The sequence below is a fragment of the Oryzias latipes genome, chromosome 24 (assembly GCF_002234675.1).
Source record: "Oryzias latipes chromosome 24, ASM223467v1".
Lineage (NCBI taxonomy): Eukaryota > Metazoa > Chordata > Actinopteri > Beloniformes > Adrianichthyidae > Oryzias > Oryzias latipes.
This window is the reverse complement of record NC_019882.2, coordinates 17,839,967-17,866,442: the sequence shown is the minus strand read 5'-3', so window position 1 is coordinate 17,866,442 and position 26,476 is coordinate 17,839,967. Positions and strand designations below refer to the sequence as shown.

The 26,476-nt window shown below is 39.4% G+C and overlaps 1 protein-coding gene across 3 annotated transcripts in view; it reads right to left on the bottom strand.

Annotated features, from left to right (window-relative positions):
* The window catches only part of dnmt3a (DNA methyltransferase 3 alpha), a 76,420-nt gene extending 51,939 nt beyond the window's left edge, over positions 1-24,481 (bottom strand). For all 3 annotated transcript variants that reach the window (XM_011491990.3, XM_023952720.1, XM_020714528.2), the window contains exons 1-3: positions 24,353-24,481; positions 19,374-19,573; positions 3,818-3,925 (exon numbers count right to left, since the gene is read on the bottom strand). In XM_011491990.3, the coding sequence (XP_011490292.1) occupies positions 3,818-3,925; positions 19,374-19,442 (177 nt within the window). In that variant the 5' untranslated portion in view covers positions 19,443-19,573; positions 24,353-24,481. The remainder of the gene's footprint in view (positions 1-3,817; positions 3,926-19,373; positions 19,574-24,352) is intronic.
* Between the last annotated feature and the right edge of the window lie 1,995 nt (positions 24,482-26,476).

The window sequence follows — 26,476 nt, the reverse complement described above, 5'->3', positions numbered from 1 at the left end:
TCAAACATGCATGACTGTACTGAATAAAGATATAAATATGTTAAATGTGAGAGAAAATGAACCAAAAAAAAAGAAAAAAAATCAATAAGAATTCACAAGGAAATTATCCACAGTATTGTTGGTATGTACTTTCTTCAGCTGTTCAAGTGTTATCTTTTAACTTAGCAATACAGTATTCCCCCTGTATTCGCGGAGGTTAGGGACCAAAGACACCCGCAGATACGTCGAATCTGCGAATACGAAGAACCACCCCCCATTCCCCATTCCCCACCCCCACGGCCAAAGAATGTCCGTCATCAATCCTTACTCATCAAAAATCCTTCTGAAACATTTCTGATGTTTTATAAAACATTTATTAAAGAACGTTGGAATATTGCTCAACATAGAGAGATGTTGTTGTTTATTTTAATCAGAGCAAATGTACCGTAGCTTACTTTATAACGCACTCTGTGGCCATGCTTCCTCCTTTATCGGTTGAGTGCGTGAGGTCCTGCAGTGAAGGAACGTTTGCACCTCCTCACTACACAACATATACTGACAGGAGATTTTTTAACAATAATGTGATGCACAGCGCTTCAATAATTTATTCACTTGGGTTGCTTTGACTCTTTGGTCCTTTGGAAAGTCAATGGAGCGTTCAAGCACATACAAACACAAGTCATTATGGGTAAACACAATCAAAACAAATGTGTGAAACAGCAGCTGGCAATAAATATCAGACATGGAATGAGCAAAGAGCGCTGTTTGAAATAAAGCAAGGAAAATGTATAACAGAGCTGCTCATAATCGCTTACAAAACAATTGATTTCAAACTCAGTAGCTCAAAAAGATTAGTGTAGCTTTTTTGTAGATTGCCTGTATTGTCTTTACCTTTTGTGTTTTATTGTTGTCATAAACACCATCAGACCGTAAAAAAATACATGGTTTAAAACTAAAAGTTATTAAGACACTGTTTCAGCTGTTTCCTTTGCCCTTATTTCTTTTAACTTGACCTTAACTTTCTTCAACTGTTAGAAACGTACATAGAAATCCTTGTTTTAACTCTTAAAATTGCATTTATTTAACAACTAGTCATTGCTACTCATAATTTTTAGTAATATCTAACATTTTCTTTGCACTTTCTGGGACTAATTAAATTGACTAGAAGGGGTTCAACTGCTAACAGCTGGTATAATAAAAGTGTGTGTCTAATGGGCAACCCCGTGACTCCTACCTTAAGGGAAGTTTAAAAATAAACCACGGCAGTTAGCCTAGAATCCTCTACCTCTGTGCCGGTTCCAAGCCCGGTTTGAGAAGGTTGCGTCAGGAAGGGCATCCGGCGTAAAACATTGCCAAATTTACCATGCGACTTGTTCGCTGTGGCGACCCCTGATGGGAGAAGCCGAAAGTGGAAGAAGTTAGCCTAGAATCCTAAATTGGCTTCCAATATAAAACAGAGACGCATCACAACAAATAGAAACATTCTTTAAGTAAATCCCCCCATGGCCTTTAATCTAAACCACAGTCCTTATTTTCTAAGAGAGGACTAAAATTGGTATAAAAAAAAACAACAACCATCAACAACCTTACACAATGACAGAAATTAAGTGCATACACGTTGGTTATATTACTACTATTGGTTAGGAAAGGACAACAAAGAAAATGTTAGAGAACATAACAGTCAGTAAAAGGTTTGAGGTGGAACGCGAGAAGTCCTACAAACTGAAAGAATACCCCGTTTAAACCAGCACATGTCCCGACCTGTGTGTAGTTCTTCCAAAAACATCTGGATGATCCAGAGGAGGATTGAGAGAAGGTCATGTGGTCAGATGAAACCAAAGGGGAATTCTTTGATATAAACGCCACTTGCCATGTTTGGAGGAGAAAGAATGCTGAGTTGCATCCCAAGAACATAATACCCACTGTGAAGCATGGGGGTGGAAGCATCATACTTTAGGACTGCTTTTCTGCAAAGGACAAATGATCTGTTTTAAGGAAAAGATGGATAGGGCCACGAATGGAGAGATTCTGGACAGAAACCTCATTCCATCTGTGAGAACATTGAGGATGAAACGATCCTCCAGGACGACAACGATCCCAAACACATCGCCCGAGTATTAAAGCAGTGTCTATGTAAAAAGCATTATAAGAATCACCAGTGTTCTATCCAGTCTCTGGACCTCAACCCAATAAAAAATTTGTGGATGGGGGTAAAATTTTGGGAGGACGGAGTTAAAACAGTAGATACAATGCAAATGTGGTGAAGACAAAGAGGAAACCTATGACTTCTGTCATGGAAAACCAAGCATACATTACAAAATACTCAGGTGAACTTTTGTTTTTAACCAAATACTTATTTTCTGCACAAGTATACAAATAAATTCATTAAAACTTTAACAAATGTAATTTCCTAAATTATTTTTTTTAACATTCCGTCTCTAAAGTTATGTATACACCAGGCACTTGACCCAAGGTGTTCACACTGGACAAGCAGGGAGGGGCTTCTTCTTCTTTGTCTACTGTTTAGTAGTGAATGTCCACCACCTACAGTTGGAAGAGGCTTGCTGTGAAATGTCAAAGCGATGCAAATCTTGTGAATAGGGCACAAAATGGAAATAGTTTGGTTTATTGCTAGCGTCCTTACAATGGCGAACATGGATTACCATAATGTCAGGAGAGTTGCCTTGATTTATATGTATCTTAAAAACAAAGAGAAGTCGTCAGGCTTGTCGCCGTGTTGGGGTTCATTAGATAAACCAGCTACGCTCTGAGTTTGGTGAGTTTCTGAGTCCCTGATTGGTCAAAAGTTCAACCTGGTTTAGCTGGGAACACGCATTCAGTGACCACTGGTTTTGTACGTAACCCACCAAAACCAGTCAGAAAACTTTGCATTTTGAACGTGGAAGCCTGAAGCACACACTTACGTAGACTTTTCATTGAAAGTGGCTGCTTAAACATGCATTGCAAAGGGCAGTGTGAATATAGCTTTACAGATAAAGTGTATCTATGATGAAATTGACGGACCTTTTTAAAGTGGAACCACTTCAACTAGTGACTGGCAAATATGCGTGTGTATGGACCTGTCCACAAGAGAGCCAAGCGATGCCAATAACTATACCTTTAAACCAGGCTTTGGTGCTTTGTGCTTTAGGGAGGGGGGATTTTTTGAGTGTGAGCCAAGCTGCCCACCATATAAAAAGTTTTTGTTGAAAAAAAAACAAAACGTAAAGATACATGATGTTTTGAGTTACTGTTTCAATGCTCATTTGTCAGAACATCTTCAAAGAGAACTTTTGTGAGAGTTGCGTGTCTGAAACTTTATGATCAGGCTCTGCCTGTCAACCCTCATCAAAGATTACAAAGTGATTCCAGCAATCCACTTAACCCCAAAAGCCTTATTTTCACTTAAAAAATTAATCACGTGGCAGATCTTTAATACCCTTTAAAGCCCTGACTCATTGTGACCTGAGGTGGGACAGGAGGAGTTGGAGATAAGGTGATGAGAGGATGAGGTTATCTTTCCAAGAGCAGAGAAAGTTTACAGGTAGACTACAACTAGTAAGTGTGTGTGGGGGATTTCCCATTTTTAGATAAATTGTGATTTAAAGTGTTTGACTGACAAAAGCAACCGTCAGAGGGAACTACTTCACATAGTCATTTTTGACACTGTGTGTTGTTTTTCAGATTGTTCCTGTTAAATGAACAAAATCCCACTTAGTGAAACAGTGCCGGAAGCCTTAAAGTGTGTTAGAAAAGATTTTTCTGTATCAAAGAATGCTTTTTTTGCAGTAGTTTACAGCAGAAAACATCGACCAGAGGCTATAATTACAGCACTCACAGGAAGCAGCTGTTTACGTTTCCTGCCTGGACGGCCAACTCTGCGCTTGTTGTGGGGGCTTGCTGGCGTCCCTTCCTCAGGACTGTCCTGGTCTGCTCCGTCTTCACTCTGCAGACACAATAAGAACACATCAAACACTATTGAGCGGCTGTTGCATGGATCCTAAACTACTGCCAGCAGTGGAACAACATGACGTTTACACCAGAGATTCTCAAGCTTTTTCTGTCTGACTCCCTTTGAAGACAAATATGCAACCCCACTTCCACAACAATACATGTTTCAATGATTAAACATATTTTTATTATAAACTGTATGACATACTTAAGAAGCTACTGATGGAGCTGATCCTGGAGCCTATGCTGTCTATCAGCCTATCAGCGCTAACAAAGGGTTTAAGGCTGCATCACCCCAGTAAATGTCTGAGAAAAGAAGCAGCTAAAAAGCATGAACATGTAGAGAAATGTTTAACCCTTGTGCTATCTTAGATGACCCCACCCTTACATTGACGTGTTCTCCCTACCATGACAAAGGTGGATAAAGGTGGAAAGATTTCATGTAATCCATGGACACCAGTGAAGATCACAAATCATTGAAGAAAAAAGGTTCAGAGCACTGTCTAGTGGGTCTAGATGACCCAACTCCCAATGTTAAAGTGCCTAGGATAGCACAAGGGTTAAAGAGCCTATACCATGCAAAATCATCTTTTTGAGCTTTTGGGTGTATCATAATTCTAATTCCTCACAAAAGGAAATCCCAAAGTGGTATTTTGATCTGTTCATTTATTTCTTTTTTTTTTTTTTTTTTTTTTTTTTTTTTACTTGTCCTGTCCAACAGCTGGGCAGACAGATGAAAGCTGAGGGCCTCTTGTGTTGGACATATTTTGCTTTAACAAGAGGGGTTATTAATCTTCTGACAAACCAAAGGTATGTCTGAATAAACCCCTTTTGTAATTGAGGCCAAACTTTATTAATTTCAATCATGTCTGAAAATCTTTGGTGTTGGACCGGACGGAAAAGGAAAGAGGGGAAGAAGAGAGAGGGACGCTAGAGAGAGGGGGGGGTAGGGGGTGATAATAGGAGGGGAAGGGGGATAAGACCATGAAGCAGCATACAGCAACAAGTTTACTGGTTGTTAATCATTATGGTAAGGTTCAAATGTAGTAAAAAAATAAAAATAAATAAAAAAAGGGGCGGAGCCTGTCCACACACACACTCAAATGTATTAAACACACCTGCTAGCTGCAAAATTGTCCACCTGTCGACATGTACACAAAACAGATAGTGTTCACACGCATACTTATGCCTTAAAACCAACTAGTGTGAAATATTTCAGTCATTCAGTCATGCAAACTGTTAGTGCAAAGGTGAGCTAACACCAGTGCTCAGGTGAGTGTTCATTTATTTCTGAGCATTCCTCTAAAAACCTGCGCTCTGAGCACCAGCCCCTCCCAACCCACGAAAACGAGTTTCAAATGAATGAAATTGGGGAACAGTCCCTTCCAGGAAGAGTCTGTGCTGCCAGCACCAAGCTAACACACACACCCACTTTCTCTACGAAGCTAGTGGTGATCTGCTAAACTCTTTCCTTTTATATGAACAATGTGAACATCCATATTTGCAAAAGTTCGAATTGTGTTTTCTGGGATGAAACGCAGACACGCTGCAAGATTGACTTTAGGTCGACGTCATGAAATGGGCGGCACCAATAAGGAGCGAAAAGCAGGCCCTCAAAAATCCAGTCATCTTACTTCTGGGTAGGAAAATTTGCTGCAGAGATAATTCATATTTAATTTAAAAAATCGTTGTTTAGTGAGCCAAAATATATTTCTTATTCTATATATGGGTATAGTTTACTCTGTAAGCATGACATAGGCCCTTTAAATTGTGTGTTAAACACACAGACTGTATATGAGAACTGGACTGAGTGAATGTGACGTCACCCACAGAAAATGGTTTACTTCCAGCTCCAACCAAATTCAGACAATTTTCTTGCCACTTTTTGCGATAGGGAACCAGACATCCTCAGTAAACAGTCATTGGTGCAGGTCGGTCTGAGTCAACGTTGCTTTTGCAACCATGCCTGACTATCATGAGAGAGCTTATTGGAGGTCCACACCCCTATCACTTATCTGATAGAATCTGTCAGTGAAATGTTTTAAATGTTGGACATGGGGGTCACCACAGCCACCACATACTTTATCTGAGGTGTCTGGTTGGTCAGTTTATGAATTGAACAGCTTGACCTACAGAAAAAATATCATGAATAAAAAATAAGGATTAGCAAGAAACGTTTTTTTAAAAAGGTGGCAGAGCAAGAATGTTTATTCCTGACAAAAGTAATGATTGAGCAAATCTGTTTATTTCTCTATGGGATCTATGGGATTCTGGCTTCCTGAAAAAAGCTGGTACTTGCTGTTTGAAACGCGAGGGGGAAGAGGTCACTCGGTCCAGTTCTCATGTCCAATCAATGGAGACACAAGCCCTCTTGAAAATGCTTTTTTGTTTGAAACATATATACTTATTTAATAAATGCTGCTGTATTTTGTTTGAAACATGGTGACTTAAAGATGAAGCTCAGGGTCTCAAGTGCTTTAGGCTAAGCGCATTTTTAAGCATAACGCAGAAAAAAGCTCAAAAGCAGTTATGCGAAGAAAATGTTCATTTTAATGTTGTGAAAGGAAACTAGTTCTTTTTTGTTTTTCTTCTAAATACTCATTTGTCTTTATGGTTGAGGATAAGCGCTTGTTGTGCAGATCTAGTCAACATTCTTCCCTCTTCTTTTCAGTTATTTGATTCATTATTTGTTCTCATCATTTTCTTTACATTAAAAAACTCTTTATTTTAATTAACAAATGCGCAACTCTTAAAAGACAACTAAACTCCAGACCTTTAAGTGACAATAGGTCAACTATATTCAAAAATATATATTTAAGAAATGGTTTTCATATCTATTTATCAAATGGCTATTCTTTTAAAGAAAACTTTACAGGTTTTTACCCATGAGAGTGTTTTTGCTTTACTAAGAATTCATAATTTGATGAATAAAACTGTCAGCCTTGTTCAGTTTATAGTATTCCCCCCTAGTTGCAGGGTCTAGGGACCAGAGACACCCGCGAAAACGCCAAATACCCAAATATGGAAAAACACCCCCGTCACTGATCTTTACTCATCAAAAACCCTTCTGAAACATTTCTGATGCTTTGTATAACTTTCATTAAAGAACATTTGACTATTGTTCACATAGGGTTTTTAGTTTAATTCAGAGCAAGAGACTGTACCGTAGCGTACTTTATAACAGATATTAGGTGACTGTGCCTTAAAACCAGGAGCCCGAGCTTCCACCTTCATCAGTCAAGTGCGAGAGGTCATCTTCCATCAGACACAAAAGTCTCATACAAGGGTCTTAAGCTGAGTTTCTGTGATGTATCGGAGGAGTCACGCAACTGGAAAAAAATCCACCAAGTGAAACACTTGCGGGGAACACTGTAAAACACTTATCTGATGAAATATTTTCATAACCAAAGAATTTTAATTCAGGATGAAAGTTTGACAAATAAATGGAAATTCTCTTCACACCTATTGCATATAATACTCAGATATTGGTATGGACAGCCAACCCTTCTAGAAAGAACTTAACCCAAATAACTCATTAGCTAATTTTGTTAGATTTAAGAAAATCACATCGAAATCAGGGAAACATTTGGCTTGTTTGCTCTAAAACTCATAGACAACCTTTCCTTCAACATCCTACCTGTCTGTCCACCTTTAAAAAACACCACTTGTTCTATTTTAACATCAGCTCTGGTTTTTTGAGTGCGATGAGCGTTGTTTTTATTAGGCCCAGGAGAACATGTGAAAGAGCCAAATGAAGCAAGCAGCACCTGTTGGTTCTCAGATCAAACAGCCAGAGGAAGCAAAAGGGGGTTAAAAGCTAAATAAGGGATTTTTTTAGTAAACAAGCTGCTGATTTCATTCCAGGTTTTCCGATTCATAGTTGAAAAGTCTTTTTGCATCGGGGTCTCTCTTTACTTTAAGCCATTGCTTCTATAGAGCTTAAGAGCACAAATTGCAGCCACATGCTGTTAATCATCAGCAGACCTCTTTAAAAGCAGAAGTTTGGTCACAGTTTGCTGCTGTAAAGAATTCATGTGGGCTCAAAGACAACAGCAGTATCTCAGAGAAGCTAAAGTTTAGGTGCATTAAAGTGGAAAGGGTCACAAAACTCACATTTGTACAGTGTAACATTGCAACAGTGAAAAAGTCTAATTATGTAAGGGAAGAACTTAGCCAGTACCCCAACAAATGCGTTTCCTTAGGATAATCATTAATGGGGTAGTAAATGGCCAAATCTGTACATGTAGATGTCCCGTATGAAATAGTAAAGTAGTAAATGTTCATGCACATTTTTTCTACGGACATGCTGCAGACGACAGGTCACAGCGAACACTTATACAGCACACAAGGATAAGGAAAATGGAAGTACGTATCTTTCATATAGCAGCACTAACTGTGCTGTTCATGCAACATGTGTAGCCTACCTGCGTGTTCTATACAGGTTTGCCCACAGTTCATGTCTAGCCATAACAACAGTTGTGTCTAATACTTTACTAAAGACTAGTGTAGGGCGTAAAGGCACCGTACAGCAGTACCACTCGTACATCATTAGTGCATGTAACATACATCAGCCTTACAAATAATGCACGGTAAACATACCATGCGCAACACAAATGTACATTCCATTTTTAAAAAGCCTCAAAGGAACTTCAAGACACACCTGTACTTCCCTCAAGATGCGCCTTGAGCCGGCTGCCTACAGGGAACCGGTATCCCAAAAACCTGCCGCACCTGTATGGGTCAACGTGGGTGCATGCAATTATAGATTAAGTTTTAAGACACTAACTTCCTTAATTTAAGAAAGCCACACAGTTTTATTAACCTGTAATTCACGTATAGTTTCTTAGACCAATTTATCTTAAAGGGACTATGTCATGCCCCTCAGAGTAAACATGTATATGATAATATATTACCTTTGGCACACTAAAGGACCGTACACACCGGGACGAATATTCGCCAGGCGTTATTCACCAGCGTTTTTCGCCACGTTTTTTGTGTTCACACCCAGGTGATTTTCGCTGACGATGAGCCGAGCGAACATGCAATTTCATTCCCTGACATTAGATGGCGCTTAATGTAAAACAGAAATACTCCTGTACACAAGGTGGCGCTGCGCAACTTTACGCTTCTTAAAGTCGCTTTTCACTCAGAAGAAGAGAGCAAGTATTCACGCGCTTGTCAGAATCAAACAAAGAAAACATGAATATTTCAAGCACCAGTAGCTCCAACTGGTGCTTGGTTCGGGGATGTTTTAGAATGTCCGTCATTATTGCTTCGCGGCTGTGTAGACGCTACTTGGCGTCTATCTTCTTCGCTGGTATGTGTGCTCAGAAAGGCAGTTTTGTGTTTGAGCGCCCCCAAGTTGTGTTTTACTGTAACTTCAGAAGCTCCAGACACGTGAGCAAAAGCGCCGTTCTCATTGGTCGAGTAGATTTCGACGCGACGCGTCGAAAAAAAAAACGAACCCGAGGCGTTTTTTTTTTGACGCTTTAACGCGTGGCGTTTTTTCGCGTCGGTGTGCACACTCTCGTTGGTGCCCTTTGTTTAGTCACGAGGCGTTAAACGTCGGCGAAAATCGCCGGCGAAATTCGTCCCGGTGTGAACAGGCCTTTAAGAACAAATTATTTATGCAATATGAGTTATTTTCACAAGCTCTTTTCCCACCCAGAAGTAAGATGACATGATCTCTAAGGGAACTGGCTTTCTCTTTTTGGGGTTACCGCCCATTTCATGATGTCAGCCAAGAACCAGCCTCGGCAGTGTGTCTGCCCCTATGCCCACATAAACAAACTAACAAAGATGGATATGCATGCCATATATCTGTTTTTGGTACCCCCACTGTTTATTCCACCACAGATAGAATGGTGATGGCTAATAGGAGTTCATTCGGAGGTGAAATTCAGTCACAAAATGGAGACAACAGCTGATGAACATTTCAGGATTTATTGAAATGTTAGTATTTTGTTCTGATTAGTACGGAGCCCGTGTCCTGACATTAAGATATAAAAATATATCTTGTTCCCACAGATTAATATCTTGTTCCCACAGGTTATTATGTCGTTCGCACGAAATACTATTCCGTTCCCACAAGATACTATTCTGTTCCCACAAGATACTATTGCGTTCCCTCAAAATACTATTCCGTTCCCTCGAAATGATTAACTCGTGCGAACGCAATAATTATGTCGTTCGAACGCAATAATTAACCTGTTCGAACGCAATAATTATTCACGTCATAAGTCATTCACGCGGATATGCTCTCTGTACGCCGGCAAAACTAAGCCGGTAACTTCCGTGTCTCTGTGACCCATATTCGTTCAAAAAAGGAACATGAAAAACAAAAATGATCACTTTATTACCGTCTCAATGAATATAAGAAAAATATCAAAAGATTTATGATAACTAGGCTGCTTTGTCTTACGATAGCTCCTGCTAGGCTACTACTAGCTCCGCCGCAGAGCTCTCTGATCATGTATGCCGGCATATGGGCAACTGGCTGGTCTGTTGTCAGACAGCTGATATTGTAGTTTAGGGTCGAATAGCAATAATAATATTCAGGACTTGTCTTTTATTAACTTTAGCAGTCAGTATCTTTACATTTGAAGCCTATTAGGCTACATGCTAACTGACTAGCCGATCATTTCCTGTTATTAATTTACGTCATAGATTTACAGCAGATACCTTCACATTTCTCTCTGTGTGTGTCTCATTACATTGCATTGAAGACACGGAGGATGTTTAGAGAACAGATTTATTTATTTCAAAAAGCACAAAAGCATCCATCGTATTCAGTCACGTTCATTCACATGATGATCTGGTACGCCCTCAGTCATCTTGCTGCAAAAGCCGCTTCCTGCCGCTACTTCCGTGTCTCTGTGAGCATTCAATAGGGGTAAAAATAAAAGCAAGAATGGTCGATCTGTTATTTTCTCGATGAAAATCTGAAAAATATCATATTAAGCTGGATGCTTCGCCTAAAGCACTTACCTTTAGCTTGTAGCATAACAACAATAGCAGTACGTCCCGTTTCCCAGGGTGCTTTGCTGCCAATCACTGGCCAATCACCGTGTCCCTGTGACCAAGGTCTAACAACAAGACCAATGATTGGCCAGTGATTGGCAGCAAAGCACCCTGGGAAACGGGACGTACTGCTATTGTTGTTATGCTACAAGCTAAAGGTAAGTGCTTTAGGCGAAGCATCCAGCTTAATATGATATTTTTCAGATTTTCATCGAGAAAATAACAGATCGACCATTCTTGCTTTTATTTTTACCCCTATTGAATGCTCACAGAGACACGGAAGTAGCGGCAGGGAGCGGCTTTTGCAGCAAGATGACTGAAGGCGTACCAGATGATGTGAACGTGAATACGATGGATGCTTCTGTGCTTTTTAAAATAAATAAATCTGTTCTCTAAACATCCTCCGTGTCTTCAATGCAATGTAATGAGACACACACAGAGAGAAATGTGAAGGTATCTGCTGTAAATCTATGACGTAAATTAATAACAGGAAATGATCGGCTAGTCAGTTAGCATGTAGCCTAATAGGCTTCGAATGTAAAGATACTGACTGCTAAAGTTAATAAAAGACAAGTCCTGAATATTATTATTCCTATTCGACCCTAAACTACAATATCAGCTGTCTGACAACAGACCAGCCAGTTGCCCAAATGCCGGCATACATCAAAGAGTTCTGCGGCGGAGCTAGTAGTAGCCTAGCAGGAGCTATCATATGACAAAGCAGCCTAGTTATCATAAATCTTTTGATATTTTTCTTATATTCATTGAGACGGTAATAAAGTGATCATTTTTGTTTTTCATGTTGCTTTTTGAACGAATATGGGTCACAGAGACACGGAAGTTACCGCTGAAAGCGGCTTAGTTTTGCCGGCGTACAGAGAGCATATCCGCGTGAATGACTTATGACGTGAATAATTATTGCGTTCGAACGGATTAATTATTGCGTTCGAACGACATAATTATTGCGTTCGCACGAGTTAATCATTTCGAGGGAACGGAATAGTATTTTGAGGGAACGCAATAGTATCTTGTGGGAACGGAATAGTATCTTGTGGGAACGGAATAGTATTTCGTGCGAACGACATAATAACCTGTGGGAACAAGATATTAATCTGTGGGAACAAGATATATTTTTATATCTTAATGTCAGGACACGGGCTCCGTAGATTAGCATTGGCTGTAACCGTTTCTTTTCTCTTTGAAGCATCAACCTCCATATAAAAAAATCATCTTCACTTTAATGTGAATCATTTTGCTTTCTGTCTTTGCTCAAAAATCAATGTTCAAACCAGTTCTTCTAATTTGTTTCTTTCCACCTCCACCTTTTTTAAATAGCATCTTCTCAATATCATCCATCTGTTGCACCATTCTCTGAAACATTTAGGACCCACCCTAAAATATGGAGCAGATTCCTCACCAGAATGTTCTTTGGCGTTTGCCACCGCACCAAGTTTATGGTGGGTCTTAAAGGAGCCCGGCCACTATTAGCGACTGCTAGCTCAGTGGAAAAGGTGGGTGAGTGTATAGTCTGGAGGTGGTGATGGGAGAACAGACTCTCCCTGGAAGGGGCTGTTCTCACTGGTCTATGTTAGAATGTAAGAACCCCTCATTTTTGTGGACTGGGTGGGCTGGTTCTCAAAGCGCAGGTTTTTGAAGGAATACTCAGAAAGGTGTGAATGGATCAAAATATAACTGGGGTTAAAAGCTCGAAAAGTTGATTTTGCATATAGGCCCTTTAAAACCTGTAATTCTGGTCCTGCTTTAAAGTCATTATGGTCTTGAAAAAAGGATAGCTGGACCGCCGTTTTGCTTATGATAGAACATTTGGCACAAAAATAAAAGCATGTTTGTTTGTTTTTTTGAGCAATAACAGCTTGTTTTGTAATATCAAAATTCCAATTATCAGAGCAATACACATAATCAAGAGTGTTTATAGCTAATTTCAAGATTTAATTTTATCTTAAAAGACCACAACATCACAACTTGTTTTAAGAAATCTTACTAAGACAAGGGAAGAACATCTTTTATTCTTAGTTTTCTAATGCCATCCCTTACCTTCATTACTATGTATGTTTGATGAATGTGTGGGTTCATCTCTCCTTTACTGCTGCTTTTGTGGTGAAACTGTCAACCGAGTCGTGTCACATGTTCTTCAGTACAACAATGACAGGGGACCTTTTTGTGCTGCTGGTCGTGTGCTGCCTGCTTTCAGGCTTGTGCCACCATTATCGTCTCTTTCCCTGCACTGCTGGACCTGAATTACAGTGACAATGGAGTGGTTGCTAAGGCGCAGAAGCTGCTTGGCAACTGTCTCCTGCAGGGTGGCAGTGCTGACTAAACATCTCCGTGTCATTCGCCTGGCGATCAGCTCAGAAACCAGATAAAACCAGTGACAGCTATGTGTCTGCTTGCATATTGTGCTGTAAAATGTCGGCCTCACCTTGCCCATCTAAAAGCGTACACTTGTACAGTGTGATCAATGTTTTATAAAGTCAGAAATAAACCTCAAGAACAAGAAAACCACCCTTGTGATTTCCCTCAAACATATGTCAACACATAAATACCTACAGTGAACATTATGTCCATATATCTTTGGTCTATTTCTGTCTCCTGGCAGGCTATTTTGGGCTGCAGCAGTTGCTAAGCAACCAGACTGCAAACCAGGCAGGGAGAGGAGGATCCCATCAGTAGCAGACGGCTTGTCCTCTTTCTTTTCTCCCCATTCCCAGTCCTGCTCACAGTATGCCTTCTTTCCTGTGCGCTGGTTTCGTACCTTCTTTATTCGCTTGCATCCTCTCTGTGCTGAATGTGCTGCTCTCTGTAACCCTTGTGCTATCCTAGGCACTTTAACATTGGGAGTTGGGTCATCTAGACCCACTAGACAGTGCTCTGAACCTTTTTTCTTCAATGATTTGTGATCTTCACTGGTGTCCATGGATTACATGAAATCTTTCCACCTTTATCCACCTTTGTCATGGTGGGGAGAACACGTCAATGCAAGGGTGGGGTCATCTAAGATAACACAAGGGTTAAAGGCGTCAAACAAATCCCTCAGATCAAAACGACCAGATTTAACCACCACATGGAAAAATGAGATGATATTTTTAAACAGTACCAGACCAAATGCTATAGTGTACTTTTTGGGTGCTAAAACAACAAAGGGGTAAAAAAACAAAACAAAAAAACATGTGCACTATCATTGGGCACGCTGTGCAGTGTGCTTTACCTTGATAGCTCAGAACAGTATGGTCATGAAGAAGAAGTTTTAATGAATATTTCTTTAAATTCTGATAAGTAAAGTCAAATCTGAACGTTTTCAAGAAGTTTTACTAGTAAACGGATTTTACTAAATTGGTTATTTCTTTTAACTTATTGGTTCAAATAGCAGACTTAACAGTCAATGGTTCCTTTGACTGGAAATCTGAACAGATTTTCCTTTTCTGTAAGAAATCTCTGGATAAAGTGTCCACTGAAAGCTATAGACCTGGACAAAATAGTTTGTACCCCAGCAGAAATGTCCATGGAAAGGATAACATGTCTCTGTGCTGTTTGGTGACATGGTGTGCGTTGTTCTCGGACCACAAAAAGTGAGATTACAAGGAAAATCCTAGAAACATAACACCTTGTTGTTACTATGACTCTAGCCGTAAAGATTATTTACAGGCTTAAGATCCACAGGATTTTGGATGAGCTCCCTGAATGTGGAGAAACTAAAAAGACATACAGTGACCAAAGAGCCCAGACAAACCTCCCAATGAAACAAAGGTGAACTTCAAGGTCAAAGTCAGAACACATCATTTCCGACTGTTTCAGCCAAAGGGAACATTATCTTATCCGTCTTTTGGATAAAAATGGAACAAGTTGATAAACTCATCGGTTTACAAAAAATGAAGCGTACCAGGAAAACAAATGTCTCTGTTGTGAGACATGGAGGAGGGTGGATTATGGTATGGGGCTGCTTTCCTGAGCCTGTTTGTCATTGGATGATGTGACGCGTCTTCCTCACCAAAGTTCAGACTTCTGAATTGCGCCGTGACGCCCAAAACGTGATGCTGCCAAAACACCGTGCCACGCCCAATACCCAGACTGTGCCGCAGGACCGCAGATCACATCTGCACTTCGACCTAAAAATTGAAAGTGGACGCCACTGAATCACATTCGGTGTGAGCTGCTTCAGGGCCTGATCGCAGCACACCATGTGTCCTGTTCCGTGCTGCTAATGTGATCAACGTTGGGTTGATTTCTCTCAGTTTCCAGCTCTCCTCAAAAATTCCTCTCAACATTTGAACTCCTGCAGCATTTGTACAAAGGCTGGCTGTTCTTACTCCTAGCACCTGCTGTTTACGTCACATCTTGTTTGCATCTCTAAGACATATTTTTGTTGCTAAATGTTTTGTTTTTTTACATTAAATCTCCAAGGACATGGATTTCAAAACTTATCTGCTACATTCTTTTTGAGAAGCTCTGGGATTGTCTTGCTGACCTGAGTGTCCAGCGGAAACTTAACTCCAGTTACTGACCAGACAGATTTTTGTTGTGACATTTAGTTTGTAGTTGTCACAATCTGAATGGTTTTATATTCCCTGATTTATTTATAGCTTCAATAAAACCAATAATTAACATCATGACGTTCTCTGTCCTGTTTCTTGCTCACAGCACAACAGAAACAATATAGCGTCCAGGGAACAGCTGCCTGCAGGCTGGCCACCACAACACAGAATGGAAGCAAAGCAGCTGAAGATGTTGAGGTTTTTTTTGGAGTGATGAGGATGGATAGGATGAAGAACGAGTCCGTCAGAGGAACAGCTAATAATAGATGTTCTGGAGATAAATGCAGGTAAGGAAAGTGAGATGGTTTGGAGATGTTGAGAGGAGGAACAGTGATGAAGTTGGTAAAAGGAAAGAGGTCAAGAGGAAGACCAAAGAGGAGGCTGATGGATGGAGTGAAGAAGAACATGCGGTTGGTGTAAGTGATGGAGAGGTGGATAATTTTACACTTCCTGACATCCAGCCTTCTCACAAAGAGTAAAAGCAAAAAAAAGTCCAGAAGGAGATCAGAGGAAGTTTGGAAACTCTTAAGAATAGAGAGACACTTTAAGGGCAGGAGGACGTTTCAGTGGAATAAAACAAATATCATTTATTTAGCTTGTGGAATTGTTTTAAGCAATGATTTCAAGCAACAAACAAAAAAAATAAACAGCTAAAAACCACAAATGGCCCAGAAGAAAGACGTGGAATACTCTGAAGTGTCCTGCTTTGAGCCTTGAACGTAATCCTCATGTACGATTGTCTGGAGAAGACACCCTTCAAGTCTGGGACAGCTGGAGCAGGTTTGGTTCATAAGGGGTGGACCAAATTTCTTATTGACAGATGCAGAAATGCTTTGGTTGAAGTGAATGTTGAAATATCAATCAAAAAGAACCATCATTTTTGTCCAAATCTGCTCCATTAGTTTGTTGTTTAAAATAAAACTCTTGAACAACAATTCAAAAGCAATACCTGAAAGATTTTTGTATATTTTTTGTTTGTTTTTTTTAAATACTTTTGGCTTTTTAGCATGTTTCATTACTAGTACCAACAATTTTGTGCACATGTACATGTCAACCTTAAAAAATGAGTAAATGGGAGAGAAAAATTGGGACTAAAAATTGTTTCTTGGATACAGATATCTTGGACCTTTAATAGGCTCTTCTGTTATAAATCTCAAAAGCATTTACACAAGCTGATAAAAAACAAAAACAATTCCACAAGCTAAATAAATGATGTTTGTCCTATTCCACTGAAACGTCCTCCTGCCCTTTAAGTGTCTCTCCCAATCTTTCGAGTTTCCAAACTTCCTCTGATCTCCTTCTGGACTTTTTTTGTTTTTACTCTTTGTGAGAAAGCAGGATGTCAGGAAGTTAAAAAACAGCTCTTTTTCAGGGAAACTTTGTTTTGGCCGCACGCCAGCGTGAGAAATGTGCAAGTGAGGCGGTCTCTGTATAGCGCAGCTATAGAATGAACTTCAGACTTCTCACAGATTTACGAGGCCCGCCCTGATCTCTGGAGGCTCTGAAGTAAGGAGTCATTTTTCACCTCTCTGACTCACGCCATCATGTAAGTGTAAGCCTTCTGGCTTATGTGGAAAAATGAATCGGGACTTATGCAGTCACGTGTTTGGACAGTAGCTGCTTTTGGTTATAAACAATCACCTAGATAAGCAAGATTTTTTTTATTTAAAACATATGAGCTCTTGCTAAACGTCTCTGGTAATAACAAGTTATTTATTTTGAAAGCTAGAAATCTTTAAAAAAAAAAAAGCAGAATGCAAGTCTATATTTTTTAAAACATTTAATCCATAAATGTAACATAAACAAAACAAAGGCTGGATCTTAGTGTAAAAATACTAAGTTAATAGTTTTTCAATTTACAAGTTCAAAATTAATTCACTATGGATTTGTTTTATATATTTATTTGCATTTAAAAACAATGTATTACTCCTAAAAAATATATATATGATTATATATTACCTTTAGCAAACAAAAGCAAAAAATGTTAAATAAATATTAGTTCTTTTTCAGAGTTCTATTCCAACCCAGAAGTAAGTCAACTTAACTCTGAGGCTCCGCCTTTCTCTCTGTGTGGGTGCCACCCATTCCATGACCTCAACCTAGAGCCGGCCTCAGCGGCGTGTCTGTGTTTCACCCACAAAAACAAACAACATCCACACATTTGCAAAGATGGATGTGCATATTGTGCATGTAAAAGGGAAGCATTTCGCCAATCACCACTAGCTCCATGGAGAAAGTGGCGTGTCTGTTAGCTTGGGGGCGGGGCTGCCAGTACAATGTGACAACTCACTCATTTTTGTGGATTGGGAGGAGCTGTTGTTTTTAGGGGAATACTCAAAAATGCTTGAACAGATCAAAATACTCCTTTGGAGTTTCTATTCTTGAGGAATGAACATCATAATACACTTATAAGCCCTTTACTAAAAGTTCCACGTGTCGATTATTATCATTAGTTACGCTAAAAGTACTTTCATAACCAAAGAATTTTGAAAAAGAAAAAAGCAATTTAATCAAATGGAATCAACTTTTGAATTGAAATCTAGCATTTAAGCTGTGATACCCTGCACTAGTGAATCTGAAAAAGTAATGAAACAAGTCAACTTAAATTCAAACTCGAAACACACTTATTTTGTTGAAAAGTTGGACCTTTACCATTGGAATCAATGGGGGATGACTTGTTTGACTAACTATTCAACTAGTAGTTACTTTTTGAACTGACCTAGCAATTTCAAACAAGACTTAAACAGAAGAGAAAATGTTGATTTTTAGATCAAACATGTCTCGTAATTTGCTATCCAAATTTTTATTTTATAAGTAAAAAAGCTGCCTGAATCCATCCATCCATTTCCTAAACCATCTTGGTTCTGTTTCAGGGTATGTGGTTGCCCATCCAGCCACTGTTCAGGTGAAGGTGGGGTACCCCCTTGACAGTTTGCTCGTCCATCACTGAGTGACAAAGACATACAACTAGGCACCCATTCACACTAAAGTGACAATTTAGTCGCCAATAAACCTAAGAAGCATGTTCTGAACTGTGGTAGGAAGTTGGAGTCCCTAAATAAAGCCCAGGCATGCATGTGGAGAACATGCAAACTCTGCACAGAAAGGGATTTGAACCAGGGCTTTTTCACTGTGTGGCAAGTGTGCTCAACACTACACAAGTGTGCTCCCTAAAGCGAAATAAAAACAGATTTTTTACGGCTGAGGTTTTTGCTATGCTAGTTTGGATGGTTTGTAAGCGTCTTAATAGTCACCAATTTATGATAAGCCTGTCACCACTTGTCTTCCGTACTCATCTAGTATATGTGCAAAACAACTAACCATTGATTGACTTTTGAACTATAACCGACGGACACATCGCTGATAATTCAGGTTCATGTTAGACTCCTTGGTCCACGTTTCCAGATGACTAAGGTGGGTAGCCAACATTGCAACCATTGATTGTCATTTTTACATCATCAACAGTGGGCGAAAAATGTAAGGGGATTTGACATGAATTCTTGTTAACTTGTTTGTTTGTACACATATTTAATTTACACTTGATTATCCTGAAAGAAATACAAGGACTAAGGGAAACTTAATCTGCACTGTTCAGTACCCAGGTGTCCCTGAGTCACACTGGTTGAAGTTTAGGCTAAAGATGTCCTGGACCCATTTGAGGTCAGTGAATTGGATCAAATCGAATCCTTCAAATGGAACCAGACTGTGATTTGTATCGTCAACAACAACTTATGATATGAATCAAATTGCTGGGAAAAAATTTTTTTGCTCACCCCTCATACTTTTACACAAATTTTTATTATCACAATAGAAATAGTCATTCCACTTGTGTCACTGATAGTTATCTATTAACAAACTCACGGAAACTCTCACCACATCATTGGAGGCGTCGTTTTCCAGCGTCTGCGGTGGCTCACCGGCAGCAGGACTGTTGGACGGCATGGTAAGTGCGGCTGTCTTAAACCACGTTTAGAAGGAAGATGGTGGTGAAATTCAAAACATGGGAGGGGCCCTCAGAAGCCCCAGGTGCAGCTTCATTCAATCTGTCAATCTCTCTTGATCTTCGCCCTCACCTGTGAGAAGAAATTAAACAAACAATGATGAGAGCCGACAGTGACAGCAGTTTCTCCAGGTTTAAAAACATCTTCTCTCTGATGTTTTACTCAGAATGAAAACACACACACCACATTCTCAAGGTTGACCTATACAACCTGTGTGTGTTAGGGTATAGTTTCTTTTCTTCTATGGGTCGACATAAAAGCACAGGTGTCAACACACTGCAAGGGTCATCCCGCTTTAACCTTCTTAAAGCTCTTTTTTTTTACAAAAAGGCACTGAATGCAACAGAAAACTATATTTTGGCTTTTTCAAAACATTTTTCCAACATTAAAATAACAGCAGGTTAGGCTCAACTTGCTAACATGTTTTGTACATTTCATCATTTAAACACAACAGAACTAAAAACATAGTTTCTCTCCTTAGCCCCATTATTTCATCTAAAGGGGGACATCCTTAATAGCTGAAGGACTAAGGTTCCCTGTCCTTCAAACTCAGTTCAAATAGGCAGGGAATTATGATACATTTTCACACCTTCCTTCGCTTTGCCCTGCTTTCACACACACAGCACCCTCAACAGCGAACTAAAGACTGGAAAAATCATGCAATTCCAACAACTGCTCATTTTGGAGCCATACTCCCCAAAAAAAGGCTGTGATCCAAAAGGAAAAGAGCGCACACACTAAAAGATCAGTTCTCTGGTAGTAAATATTCTATAAAGCTTGTAGGTTTTCTCACCACACATGATATTTCTTCATTTTTACAATTTAACTCCTTTGTTGGACACATTTCATCAGATTCAAGCTGTTTTTTTCTTTCTTGTAATCATTCTGCACAGAGATAGTGCTTTTTTTTACTCCCAATGATAAACTTCAGTTCTTGTTTCCTTTGAAAATTCAGCAGACCATTTACACTTGAAACTGAACTTCACTGGAGTTCATTTCCAGGTACTGATGTACCTAGGATTCTGATACCAATTTGGACATGAGTCAATGAGATGGATGGATGGACGGACAGACGGACGGACGGATGACACAAGAAACACTTGAGCTCAGTGACCGTCAAATCCTTGGTCAAGTCATACTAAAGACTCTAAAAATGGGACCCAATGCCTGCCTTGACCAATGCCTTGACCCTCAGCTTTAAGAGGTCGTATTGGGAAGTTAAACTACCAAATGGTTACAGAGCGCAGCTCACTCCTCCCCTAGAGGATGGGTCAAATAAACGAGTGTCGCAAAAGAATACAAGGAGGTGTAGAATGAAGTTCCTTTAATAGCTATAATTTTGTGGTGAGGTATAAAACAATAAGAACGAAATTAAGTCATCATTTTTCCTAAATAGGTCGTTCAGATTCCTATAACATATCAGATTTGTTTGATGTATTTGACAAGCTCTGTCCAGCGAGTCATTTTCTATTGCAATGAAATAAACTGCTGTTGTGCTAGAGCTTGTACAGATGAGTGGAAGAATCAGTTATGTGTGACCTTGTTAAGTACTCGAGCTCATCTTGGCACTAGTTTCACTATCCTCTCATCTAATTTCCTCATTACCATTTTCCCTACATAGAAGCACCAAAATGACTAAATTAAGGCCGGAAATAAAAACCTAGAAAAAATTCTAGATGGTCTGAAGAGTGACTCAAGACCTCCCCTAACCTATTTATTAACTTTTACCAATTCTTAGTCAAGTCATAAAGGAAGCAAACATGCTCAAACCTCCTTCTGATACTTGATTCTTTCATGTTAGAATCATGGAGGGGTCCTAAGACTTCAGAGAAACATGATCTCTACAGAATTTCTACCTCAATTTCTTCCTGATTGGGTTAGAAGCACAAGGTGGTATCTTGTCTATGTCCAAACACTCAACTAGCTCTTCATAAGGGTGAATGAACACGTCATCATCATTTCTAAGGGAAAGCTCAAGTGAAGGAATCTCATATTAGCCACCAGTGTCAAAGTATTAGTCCTTTGGTCACTACTCACAGATAAAGAACATTGGTGGTGGTAAAGAGTCAGATGGACCCGTAAATTGAGAGGCTGCCTACTGACTAAGCTCTCTTAGGGCTTAAATTCCACAACTGTAGGGAACCTTCTTGTTGGGTTTCAGTTCCATTCCTCATCACCCGTGAACCAAACTCCCACTCCAAGCTGCTGTCTAAATCTTCCTTAGATTGACTGAAAACTTTTGTTTAAATCATTGCTGGTAATAATCTGAAACAAAAGGCACCTTCACAAAGTCCTAAACTCGCCAGGAGCAGGTTGATTGTATTTTTTTGCTGGTAGGGTAGGATATAAAACTAAGAAACTGTCATTTAAACCAATCTTCACTTACAAAATGCAATACTGATCTACAAATTGCTTTTACTTTACAGTTTTTTATGTATCTGCAGCAAAAAATTGCCTTGCTATAAGTTTATGATACAACCAAACAATGCAAAATCAACCTTTGTTTAGTTTAAACAAGAAAACCTTTTTATGAACAAGAACCTTAGAAAAGTGTTTTATGTTAAGTCAAACTGCATCAAATCTTTAATGGTTTTTAGTGATATATGCCCCAAATGGTCGGGAAGTTACTAAACTCTGTATCTTTTTTTTTGTACCAGTTAAGTCTTTTCCAAACAGAAAGAACAAACGATTGGATTTTCATTAGAAACTGAGCAAGATTTAACTCCAGTCGAGTCAGATATCTAAACACACCTCTTCATGATGTATTTAAAGACTGACAACAACATCTCAGAATACTTAAGCTGGCTGATTTTTCAAACTATGTCTGAAAGAAACAAGTTGCTGTTCCGTAGATCTTCAAATAAACTGTTTGGCTTTGAAGTAACATGAATGTGGGGCTATTTTAGGCAACTTCCTTCCTGTTTTGTTGCAAGTTTCTTGTCTTAGTAACCATTAGAGAGACAAAATCCTCCAAAATATAGTGATAGCTTCCCAGTACTAGACTTTGACACCAACAGGTCAACAAAAACATTTGTAAAATAACCTGCAACCAGTTTTAAATATGTATCAAGATGATAGATAGATATATAGAGCATGAAAGCAGAGAAATGTTGCTCAGAGGTCTTGAAAGTTTGTTGTCTTGCACACTAATAGGATTAGCTGAAGCTCATCAGCACATACAGTGAGCATGCACAACTGTGCTGCACTCAAAGAGACAAAATACAACTCCTGCATGAGCGTAAAAACAAACCCGATCCCGGCAGTGATTTGGATCGGAGCACAGTGTGACTGTAGCCAATGTGTCTGGCTCTGCTCGCATTGCATTGTACAGTATGTCACTCCTCTTGATGTAGCCTTACATCATCTACTGTAAAGACATCCGGCAAAGAGCCAAGAATGCCAGAAAAAAAGACAGGCATGGAAACTTTGTAGAAATGAGCGTGCACTATCCACCCCAGTACTCCCGGGACTCCCTGTGCGAGTTGCCGACTGGAGGCCAAATAATGACTCCTTGGAGTATTTATGGACTCAGATGCTCCTATAGCACGTTAGATTTAAACTGTTTTGATTTTTGTGCCAGCAGTGGTTTAAATTAGACCGAAGTCAGAGGGCCCAGGGAAAAGCCTGCACTGGTGGGAGGAGAAATATTTGTGCAGGGAAAAAAAACCTTAGAGGTACATCAAGGTAATGAGAGTTGGGCAGTAACAACACAGGGAAGTCTGTCCTTCTCTTCACAATAAAAGCATGACACAATTACAAAGCTGGCCTTAAGCAGAAAACAAAGAGATGTATTTGGAAATACACTAGAAGCCATTTAAAGTAAATATGCAAGAGTGCATATTTACTTCAAATTGATTAAAGTGTATTTAAATTTATATGCAAGACTGAATAGTAAAAAACTTAAAAAGAAAACAAATTACAGCAGAGCCCTACTTTCCTATTCTGCCAAAGAAAAACACAGTTTTTGAAAATATAAAATAACTTCAGTTATTTACTAACATTTTCTATAATCTTAAAAAAACAAACATCAGGAAGTTATCAAATCTTTTTCCAAAAAAATGAAAAGTGTATAATAAAAAAGGCAATCCGCAGAGTTTAGAAATAAACAAATATGAAATATTGCCATAGTCAACTATTAAAAGTTTAAACATTTATCCCATTCATTGCCATACATTGTGTAGAAATGTAAAAACTAAAAGTAGATTATAATGTGTTTCTAACATTTTTCACATAAGAAAATGATTATATATAGTTTCGTATCAGTAAATATATCAAATTTTATATGGAGAAAAACAATTTTTTTTTGTGTGTGTGTGACTTTTATTTTAAAAGCGCTTTACAGAGGGGTCCTGGTGGTTTTAGCTGTCTTGACCGATGCCAGGTTTGTGAGAAATAATATTGGGAGCGACCTCACGCGGCCTTTACCGGACAACCCTTGTAAACAGGTATAATCCTAGTTGCACGGCGCGCGGGAAGCCGGTGAAAGGCACGTGCCTGAGCGCGTAAGCTTCACAGGTGAAAACCCAGGAGGGGGCGCGTTCAGACTCAATGCACCCGTTAACCCCGTGAAGCGCGTGCCCGGCGACACGGTCCCGCGCGCTGATGTTTCTGTCTACATCTGGTGACGAGGACGCGACAGCTTGACGGTTTAGCGGGCAAAAGCGACGTTTGCGGTCACCGTGAGGCTCACATTTCCTCCGTCTCAGAACACTCAAGTTCCCTCGCGCCGCGAACGAACCTCCCCACGCGCGCATCATCATCTGCGAAAACGGAGCCGCGCGAGACTTCAGGAGGTGTCTGCAAATGACTTGACCGAGCGTTTGCTAGCCCTTATTTTATGGTTATATTTACCGTGTCGTTAGTTCTTCAGACACCCGGACCCTCACAGCGGCCGCGCGCACACTCCTCTCCTTCACTACCTCCCCCTCTTTCTCTCTCCTCGCGCTCTGCCGGTTCTTCTCTCCCTTGCTGTTGGCTCGCTCGCGCCCTCTCTCTCTTTCACGAGCCGCAGAGGCTGGGGCTCGTTTCCGCGCGGTCCTAAATTCTTTTGGTGTGGAACGTCTTGAATGCCAAAAATATATATACATACATTTATACCATCCAATACTACTTTATTATATTTTAGGTCTGTAATACAAAGCCTCATTTGTAATTAAGTAACTACAGATGTGTTTATTTAATTTCTAACCTGGTCATATGACACAATACATTTTGTAAAAAGATAACTACAAAAAATGTAACTTTTTCAGTTTTTTATTTTACACATTAGTAAAAAGCCAAACCCACCAGCTATCGGAGGCAGTTTTACAAAGCAGTGTCACGTACAGGGGCCCCAACTGAACCGCACACTGACCTCCTTGCACTTAAATCTGTGACAGTTGTGCATTATTTTTGAAAGTGGAGCATTATTGTTGGGATGTAAAATGGTGCACAACCCTGCAGATGCATCACAGTGCAGCTTGATGTCTTTCTTTGGTAACAATTCATGCCCCAGAACGCCATTTCAGGGGCCTGATAACCTTTTTTTGTTATTTAATGTTATTTATTGGTGATATTATTCCGATGTCACCGTTAGCATAGGACTTTTTTTTTTTAAATTGAACAATTGCAACATACAAAACAAGAAAATACAACAATTATGCACATATAATGTACAATAGAATTCTGAATACAGAACAAACGTGTTACATTCTTTAAAAAATTCTAATTATTAATAACAAACACAAAAGGGAATAAAGAATAAAATGAAACAAAAAAATAAAAAGAGAAAATGCGAGAGTAAATCTATGTCAGCAGTCCAAAAGAATTACAAATGTTAATTGTTTTTTGAGCTTTTGTATTTTTTGAAGCAGAAATTAAGTTTAAATAATGCTGCAGTTCCAGTTTGAACACAAAGAAATCAGGTTTTTTATTGGAAAATTTTCTTTTGTGTATATGAAATTTAGCCATAAAAAATAACATGTTTACACAAAAGAAAGCATCATGGTCTTTGACATCAAAGCTATGAAAACCAAAAAGTATGTTTTTATAATAAAGTTGTATGTCAGCAACAATAGAATCGGTGATAAATTTGTGAATGTTTTTCCAAAATCTGTATGTAAATTCACAAGACCATAGTAAAGCAGGTTTCAGGTTGTTTCTGGCTAGCATACTAGCATAGGACTTATGACTACTGTAAGTACGGCAGTGACAACTAGGGAAAGAGCAAGTGACAGCCCTGAATAGCAAGAGGGAGCAGACCTCAGTTGGGGATTCATCAAAATGCATTCATTCATTCAAATTTGCTATGACCTGAGGCCTATTGCATGCCAGCAAAAAAAAATGTGCGTGAACATTTTTGCCCTGCAAGCTCACTGAGTGATCTACAAACTTAACCCATAAGATTCAACGGTGACATCAGTGTAATAGAAACATATCAGAAATGTGTTCTGTGCTTTATTTGGTTTGTGGTATATTCCACATCATTTTATTTTTAAGCCAAAATGGGTCTGGGTTCTCATGGGTTAAAGTTTCTTGCAGGCCACCTGCGTGCCCTTTACAAATCTGCCTATTTTTCACCCACTGACTATTCGATCCAAATTGCATATCTACACATAACGGCAGTTGTGACTAAGGCATTAGGTTACACCGTTAAAGCTACTGAGAATCCAAGCAGAAACAAAAAGATTACTCTCAAGTAAGACATCCAGTTAACCCTTGTGCTATCCTAGGTACTTTAACATTGGGAGTTGGGTCATCTAGACCCACTAGGCAGTGCTATGATCCTCTTTTCTTCAATGATTTGTGATCTTCACTGGTGTCCATGGATTACATGAAATCTTTCCACCTTTATCCACCTTTTTTCATGGTAGGGAGAACACGTCAATGTAAGGGTGGGGTCATAGGAGAGCACAAGGGTTAATAGGCTCAGAACATACGGGACAATAAGTATGAGAAGGAGCAATACCATCAAATGGAGACAGAAGGCAAGTACAG